The sequence below is a fragment of the Dendrobium catenatum genome, unplaced genomic scaffold, assembly GCF_001605985.2.
Source record: "Dendrobium catenatum unplaced genomic scaffold, ASM160598v2 fragScaff_scaffold_664, whole genome shotgun sequence".
NCBI classification, from domain to species: Eukaryota; Viridiplantae; Streptophyta; class Magnoliopsida; order Asparagales; family Orchidaceae; genus Dendrobium; species Dendrobium catenatum.
In genome coordinates, this window is record NW_021319126.1 from 389,608 (window position 1) to 399,146 (window position 9,539).

Consider the following 9,539-nt stretch of genomic DNA (forward strand, 5'->3'; position numbering starts at 1 on the left):
TAGGGGTATTTTAGTCATTTTGGGCTCATGCCCACTGGGGGCTGAAAGGAGTCCAGAAAAATTCAGTTTATTGTTCAACATATCAGGGTTAATGGTCTGAAAGTGACTAGAAGATTTGGTGAAGGCTCTAAGGTCAGAATCTTCAAGGTGATAGGTCTAGTGGCATTGGCTGTAAATATTTGAAGGTTTTACAGCCTTTGGATTTTGATTTAGTTTATGGGGTTAGAGACCTCAGAATGGGCTCAAATTTGGAGGGTTGTCTCCAAAGACATGTCCCATCAGTATGCAACTGACAGACTCTAAATCAGAGGTCATTTGATTGGTTTTGAAATGTTTGAAAATTCACTGGAAAAGGCTTTTAGGACTTGGATCTTTGGCCTTGGATTTTGGTTTCAAGTTCTGGATTTGGATTGAATTTTGGATTTGATTGACTAGATATCTGGATTGACTTATGATCTAGGTAGATCCTAAAGTCTGACTCCTAGAAGGGTCTTAAGGTCTAGAATAGAACCTAAGGTCTGAAGTCTAAAAGGATCCTAGGGCCTAGAGTTTTAATTGATTTGGAAATTAATCTATGGTCAGGATTGGTCCAAGTGACCTCATACAAAAATGAGGTCAACAGATGTCAGTTAATAAAGTTGGGGAGATTGTGAAACCTCTAAAGTAAAAAGAAGCTAAACCTTTAAACATCGAGGTGACTTTTGGTATAATTGTTAGAATTTCATTAAAAAATTTTGCAATTAAGCATGCTCATCCCGGAGAAATTCTGAGATAAGTGACCTCCTAGAAAGTTACACCAACAGGATAAAACTGTGAGAATCTTACGCCAAAACAGACAATATCTGAAAAGTTAAGAGTTTGGCTATTACAAGGATAACATCCTCATCATGTACATACAAATTTTAATTTTTTAGTAAAGTTAAAACTCCTATTAAAAAAAAAACAAAACAAAACAACAAAATCAAATCAAAAGTTCATTATTTAGTGTGTTTATCTTAACACAGTTTATATTTTCAATGATGTAAAATTTGAGATTGATATCCTACCAGTCTCTCTCATTTGTAACACACAAAATCTAGTATGTGACACATACACAAAATACTTACTCTATTGGCACATGGACAAATGCCCTCAACACCAAATTCGCACTGCTCTAATTTCTTGCGATGATGAAGTGTTATGTGCCAACATCAAAACAATAAAGTAAATCGGTGCCTGATATAAATACTGAATTTTAATTAAAAGAAACTATAGAACTAATGGTGTTATCAGGGAAGAGATAGGGGTGGCTCTCACCCTTTAAATTTACGAAAGCCTTATATAGCTACGAAAGCTTTACCCTTAAATTCTCTTGCATTCATGTAAATTCTGGAAGCTTTACCAACTCTCCATCCTACCCACCCTCCATCCATATAAATTTTGTTAAGTGGGGAATTTGGCTAAATTCTTTCACCCTCTCATTTAAAATCTTGATTCTACCATTATATAAAACCCATAGAAAAAATTAATAAGCTCAATAGATGGTTCATCACCAAAAAGATAAAGCTTAGCTCTATAATTAATAAGGGCTGATTTGTCATAAATTAGGAGTAAAGTAAATAATATGCAGAAAATCTTATTTCTTGTATGTTTGATTGCAACAAAGTGCTACATATTTGATTCGTATAAATTTTGTTTTTTATATTGATCACTTGATAGTTTTCTTGATTTTTAATGTTTATTCTTAATTATTGTTATATTTTTCAAGTGAAATGGCAACTGACCAACGACGTCGTAGAAAGAAACGTACGACCGGTGAGCCCCCAGGAGAGGGTAGTAGTGATGCACCACCTCCACTTAGGTTCATCATAACATTGCTTCGTTACATGGTACACATAGAGCAGCACATCCTGATGGGGTACATCCAAAATTTATTGAACTTATTATGACTATACTAAATATTTAAGCTAACTCTTACTAATTATATGTCTTTGTAGGGAACAATATTGAAAGCAGCATCACATCTTCTAATAGTGCACGAATGGCCGGTGAATTGCCCAAGATTTATGAATGCTTTAAGAATGGTTGGGCTAGATTGTGTTAGCCAAATGAGATATTTACGGATGGACCACCATTTGTTAACAGCCTTAGTAGAGAGGTGGTCACCACAGACAAATAGTTTTCACCTGACCGTTGGCGAGATGACCATTACCTTGCAGGATGTTGCTATGATTTTAGGTGTCCATATAGATGGTTCTGCTTTGATATGGCATGCTTTTGTTGGAGCTGGGAGATGTTGGCTTAGTTGGTCAGACTACTGTGATGACCTTCTTGAGAGTCATCCACTAACAGATGTTGTATACCGGGACCCATTCGATCATCGCATCACATCAAGGTTTCGTATGTGACAGGCACATGCACAAACTTGTATTCCTCTCAGATGGTTGCGATGGACATTTTGGCGTGACTCCTACTTGGACCTGAACGATATGGATTTTTGGAGGCATGTTTGGGCTTACATATTGTTCATATTAGGCTGTCACCTCCTCCCGAATACTTCAGATTTAGAGATACATTTACAATACCTTACTATTATGGAGGATTTGGCAGTATTCAGTACATACTCTCTTGGAAGATTAAATAGAATTATCTCATACCTGAACCCAACACTAAGACCATGAAGTTCCACTGGAAAGGGAATATGAAGCAATAGTCTTCCTACATGCAGATGCTCCCAAGCCCAGATTTGTAACAAATGAATGCATCAAGCTATGTTGGCCCTACTAGGCCGTGTTGCTTCTCCCAACTCTCTATACAAATGAGCTAAAATTACTCCTCCAAGAGAGTATGTACTGAATACTGCCAAATCCTCCATACTAGTAAGGTATTATAAATATATCTCTGAACCTGAAGTATCCGGGAGGAGGTGACAGCCTAATATGAACAATATGTAAGCCCGAACATGCCTCCAAAAATCCATATCGTTCAGGTCCAAATAGGAGTCACGCCAAAATGTCCATCGCAACCATCTGAGGGGAATACAAGTTTGTGCATATGCCTGTCCCATACGAAACCTTGATGTGATGCGATGATCGAATGGGTCCCGGTATACAACATCTGCTAGTGGATGGCTCCCAAGAAGGTCATCACAGCAGTCTGGCCAACTAAGCCAACGTCTCCCAGCTCCAACAACAGCATGCCATACCAAAGCAGAACCATCTATATGGACACCCAAAATCATAGCAACATCCTGCAAAGTAATGGTCATCTCGCCAAAGGTCAGGTGAAAACTATTTTTCTGTGGTGACCACCTCTCCACTAAGGCTGTTAACAAATGGTGGTCCATCCGCAAATATCTCATTTGGCTAACACAATCTAGCCCAACCATTCTTAAAGCATCCATAAATCTTGGGCAATTCACCGACCATTCGTGCACCATTAGAAGATGTGATGCTGCTTCCAATATTGTTCCCTACAAAGACATATAATTAGTAAGAGTTAGCTTAAATATTTAGTATAATCATAATAAGTTCAATAAATTTTGGATGTACCCCATCAGGATGTGCTGCTCTATGTGTACCATATAACAAAATAATGTTAGGATGAACCTGAGTTGGAGGTGGTGCATCACTACTACCCTCTCCTGAGGGCTCACCGGTCGTACGTTTCTTTCTACGACGTCGTTGGTCAGTTGCTATTTCACCTGAAAATATAACAATAATTAAGAATACACATTAAAAATCAATAAAACTATTAAGTGATCAATATAAAAAACAAATTTTATACGAATCAAATATGTAGTATGTTTCTTAATTTGTAGTTGGTCTTCGTGTAGCAGGGAGAAACATAATCAAAATGTGTTCGTCTTAACAATGCTAAACAACAGACCACATGTGAACAAGGTAAGTGATATAGTAAAGGTTTTCCACAACTGCAGTTGCACCTCCTCCCATCTAGTATGTCAACACGATATGATCTAGAGGACATGTCAACAACTTGAAATTCATGCAAGTTAAGACGGATTGGTTCTGGCATTCGTCTAGCCTCCTCCTCAACTCTTTTTAGTGAAGTCTGTATACGTGGAGGAAAGAAGTTATTGTTTTGTTGCTCCTCAGTTGTAATGAACTCCAACCGCCTCATAAACATTGAAATAATGTTATAGTAGATGGCCGTAATCAATGCTTGAATTGGCAATCCTCGTGCTCGCTTCAAAACTCCATTAAAAGACTCAGCTGCATTAGTTGTCATCACCCCATATCTAAATCCACCATCATTTGTTAAAGACCAACGGCTCATATCTCGGTCCACGAGCCATTGGTTAATATCTACTTTGATCCACTTCATATCTTTCATACATCTATTAAAAAAGCCTTTATCATCTATATTGCCTGCTGCGTACATTTTTTGGCACAAAAAATCTACGTCACCTAACCCCATCTATCGTATTGCTTTCTTGAAATTCTCACGTAGATGTCTTAAGCAATGCCGATGAACAACATTAGAAAAGATTTCCCTACAACCTCTAACCAAACCAACATGCATGTCTGATATGATATAGAGATTGTGCCTGTTCGTAACTACGGGGAGAAGCCCATTCACTTGTCTCAGAAATCATATCCATGATTCGTTACACTCTGACTCAACTATAACAATTGCAAGTGGATATAGACCATTATTAGCATCCATTCCGATCGCAGTTAATAATGTCCCCCGATATTTACCAAGTAGGAATGTGCCATCAAGACAAAGAACTGACCGACAATAATTCCACCTAGTAATAGAAGGACCAAATGCCCAGAATAGTCTTTGAAACTTATTTGTCTGTGTGCTTTGAATTCTATATGCCGTTCCAGGCATTATAGAGGCAACAACATCCATGAACAAATTAAGAGTATGATAAGACTCCTCTCAACTGCCAAAAACAACTTTAATTGCCTTCCTCCGAGCATCCCAAGCCTTCATGTATGACACTTTAATATTGAACTTCGATTCCATACGGCCAATTATCTCCCTTGGCTTCAAGTCCATCTGCTTTCTAATTGTGGGTAGAATATAGAAACTTATAAACTGTGAGTTGCATTGACGGTGGCCACTTTCAAGAATTGGAGACACACATGTATGCTGGTTCTTTATAGATGAGATTTTCCATATACCGCCTAAGCGTTTACTCTGAGCAGAATGAAGTCTCCATAAGCAAGGATATACCGGGCAATCATGCTTTGCACAAACAATTATAAATTTCTTTGTATTCGATGCAATCACAATATATTGCACATTATTTTTAATTGCCCAGCCTTGTAACATCAACATAAATGATTAGAAATTCTGTTTCAGCCTGACATAATAAAACTTCACAAGCATCGTCATCTTCAACATGTGAAGCGACAAACTCATTTCCCACAGGCACTCGACAGACTAAGTTCACAGAAAACTTTGTAGGATCATACTTAAGTGCTCTGAGTATCCTTAACTTAAGTTGCTCTAAGTTTATATTTCTTGACACATGTAAGGGACGATTCCTACCCACAGAATAACTTGGTGCAAATTTATCATCAACTTGTAACTCGCCTCCATACAGGAGCATGAAGGTTGCACCACGTCCACTTATTATTCAACTCGTACGTACCACTAAAAAAGATGAACAAATAAAATATTCTTAATATACGGTTAAATTTAGAAAATGCTAAGTTGCAACTTCAAATTAAGTAGACAATAGTTATCACAGCAAGCACAATATCAAATTAAAATATTAAACAAAATTGATAAAAATTTATTAACATTCTCTAGCTGAATTGAGTAAGCATTTTTTTTTTAACATTCAATTCTAAGCTTGAAAATTATCTCTTGAATTAATCAACCGCACTAAAATTATAGAATTACAACATAAAAAAAGCATACAATAACTATATGATTTGAAAATATTGTAAATAGAACAAAAAGTAACCTAGGATTGTACAAGAGAGTTGATTCATGTGAACTTGAATGTATATGATCTCTTATGTCAAACCATCATAAAGAATTTATTAATGTTTCATGGAAACAGTGCATTACTAAATTTAATTAGATTTGATTAAAATTTATATTATATATACTTAACTTGTCTTTTCTGTCGTGACTTTAAACATTAGAAATATAGCTTAATATATTATATATAATTTTCGCATAGATAAATATATATATATATTCTAGAAAATAAGTAATTTTCTCACATTAAGATAAATAAATTTTAAAAACTTTTATAGAATTCAATGAAACTTTTGTACTATTTTAGATCTATAAAGAAAAATTATCTCTCGATTAAATTTCCGGTAGAACAAGTAGATGAGTAAAATGACAAGTTCTCGATTCATGATAAATTTTATATTTGATAATATCTTTCTCAGTGTCTTTTTGCGTCATTGATAATTTCTACATCATTAAAAATAAAATATTGGATATATTTACCGCACAAATTGACACTAAATCATAGATCTATATGTATTTTACTCCTAAATCACAGATCTACATAATTTCTACATCATTCGCAGCCTAAATGCAGAAATCTTAACTTATCGCAAACAAATCTTCAAATATATTCCACAAACAAAGAGATTTACAAAAAAATCTAGAGAAATAGTTTGTAATGCATAAATCTTTATTTCACTAAGCAAAATACACAATATTCAACATACATTGAACTGACTTAACATAAAATGCATAAAAAATAGCCATACCTTTACTTAACCGGCGACGAACAGCCGCAGGCGAGCGAGCAGCGAAAAAAAGAAAGGGCGAAATGGGAGAGGAATGGATCGGGAAAGGGAAAGTAGATTATTTAATTAAGCCTAAGTCGCCCGATTAATGGGCGACTTATAAGTCGCCCGTTTAACGGGCGACTTACCTTATCTCCTTTGACTGCCACATCATCTGCCACGTCGTCATGTGGATTACACCTAAGTCGCCTATCAGACGAGCAACTTTGCCTATTTTTAAATGCTTTTGGCACCATGCTTAATCTTATAGTTAAATTATTTATTATGCTTAGTTCGAAAATTTAACAGTAAACAACCAAAACTAATTGGTAAATTAAATGTAGGAAAACCACACCTAACAAACCATACAGATGGTCTAAACCCTCAGATTTTGTCAAACATGAAACAAATTTGCATGGTATGACAAATATAAAATAAACATATTTATATTTAGGGAGATTTATATAGTATCCTAAATTATTATTTATATACACATCTAATACCTAATTTTGTATATTTACTTCTATAACACCTTAATCTCTAAATGATATAAAAATATCACTAATATTAACTTATCTAAAATGAAATACATCTTTTCAAGCATTTATTTTGATGTCATTTAGACACAAGGGTGCTATATAAGTAACTATAAAGTTTCAAGCATGAGATATGTAAATACACAAGAAATTAGTGGCCTGTATGTAAATCCTCCTTATATTTGATAATGTTGTCACTACAACTATTAACAAAATTAAGTAGTAAAGATACAAAAGAACAATTTTTCCCAAATTAACAAAACCTGAAGCAAGGTAAGCTGAGCCAAGAGAGTTGTTGCCTCTGTCTGAAGTGTCTGCACCTTCCGCTCAAGTTCGCTTGTGTGGCGTACCTTTCTCTCTTTTGATCGAGCAGCAGACTGCCTGTTCGCGAGAATTCTACAAAACAAAAGCATAGAAATTGAAAAACTATAGAAACTAAAGTGTACATGAATCAAATTACTGCAGAAAAGAAAACGATACTCAAAATCAACCTGGAAGCATTTATCAGAGAAATGAACGCCAACAGAGTTTCATATTTAACCCTCTCCTAATTAGCTAAAAAAAGACCTGAAATCCCACCCAAAGCACAGAAAGTCGGATTGTCCGGGAAGCTAGCAAAACCCTGACGCGATAATCAGAATGTAGAATACATAATTCATTTAAATGGAAAACATCATACCTTTTGGCTCTCTTTGGATCGATCAGAGCCAGCTTTGCGAGCTTATCCGCCGCTTTCGAATAATCCGTAGACGGCATCATCGACTCCTCTTCAAAAGAAGACGTCGCCCCGTCTGTTGAGCCGCTATGCTGATGCTGCGGCTTCTTCTCCGGTACCGAACCACTGATGGCACCAAGCCCTTCGAAACACAACCCATCGAAAAACGCCGTGTCCAACGATAGACTCCTCAAGTGAGCTCCACCACCGGAAGGTCTCGCCACCGGTTGCACCACCAACGACTTTGGCATGCCACTAGAATCAGCCGGAATGGCAGCGGCGGCGGCGGATCTGCTGCCGGAGATGTCCTCTGAGACAGAGGGGAAGTCGAAATCAGGAAAATTAAAGTCATGGTCAGAATCGAAGAGGAACTCGTCGGGGAGGCGGAAGAAGCTCTCCGATTGGGCCCTCCGGTGGCCGGAGCTTCGAGGGTTCGGCGGAATCCGGCCGCCAGCGAAGCGCTGGTTCTTCTGTAGCGTTTCGGGCGGCCGGTTCGAGTCCATGTCCGCTCTTAAGAGCCCTCCGAGACTCAATTGTTGCGACTACTGAGCCATTTCAAGCTAGAGAGATAATGATAAAGATCAACATATAAATATATATATATATATGAAAAAAATTATTTTTCACAGTCCTTTATAAACAATGGTCTTAAAGAAAAAAAAGTCTTTAAAAAGTATCCCATCTCAGCTCGGTTGTTTTGTAATCCTTTATAAATGTGTGGTAATAACCTCATTTTGTTTGCAGTTGGGTGATCCTTTCCCTCATCCCAGCTCGGTTCGTTTGCAGCCTAGAGATCATTGAGTGACTCCATTTGAACATTAGAGACATGATGAAGGGAGTACCACTAATTTCATTAGGCTATCTCATCAAAGTAAAGCTCGAGCCAACAAAGATGATCAATAACCTCCTTCTTATGCTTGATACCTCCAAGCTCGATGACAAGCTTAACTTTGTAGGTACATAGGCACCCATCAAGTTGTTATTAATGGAAACGATTAATGGGGAGGTCTTCCAGGATTCACAGTGTCATTTAACATATTTGTTGAATCCTCTACTAACTTTTCTTCTATGCACACTTTTGATATCCCTTTAGCTTATAATTATATATTCTTCTCTCATTTGATATCCCTAGAGAAGCGGATGAGTTAATGACATAATTTGATGGATTTTATGGAGGACCAGGAGGTGCTGAAACTTAGTGTAACTGTTATTCTAAAAATTTATAAGTATAAAGTTTAAAATGAGGGGGAAGTATAGTGCTTGAACTTTAATCCTAATTAGGATTAGACATTTGACATAATACTATTCGGATCAAAGACTTCAAATGAAGTAGTTACCCAAATAAACCTGCCAAGCGAGTCAAATCCAATGGCTCCATGCAAGATTGATTATAACATATTACCTGCTAGCTCTAATAGCCTTTAACACATCACCTTGAATGATGATGATTTCTAGCTTTGACACCTACTAGTTATCTCTAACTAAAGCTCAATAACTTGAATTGGAACAATATGTTTGAGCCAATTGATTATTCTAGTTCACATCTTCTCTATCAATATCTTTCTTTTGTTGAATGAA

The 9,539-nt window shown here is 36.6% G+C and overlaps 1 protein-coding gene across 1 annotated transcript in view; it reads right to left on the reverse strand.

Moving 5' to 3' along the window:
- The window catches only part of LOC110096611 (transcription factor VIP1), a 14,802-nt gene extending 6,264 nt beyond the window's left edge, over positions 1-8,538 (reverse strand). The window contains exons 1-2 of the mRNA XM_020822649.2: positions 7,926-8,538; positions 7,510-7,642 (exon numbers count right to left, since the gene is read on the reverse strand). Of these exons, the coding sequence (XP_020678308.1) occupies positions 7,510-7,642; positions 7,926-8,464 (672 nt within the window). The 5' untranslated portion in view covers positions 8,465-8,538. The remainder of the gene's footprint in view (positions 1-7,509; positions 7,643-7,925) is intronic.
- Between the last annotated feature and the right edge of the window lie 1,001 nt (positions 8,539-9,539).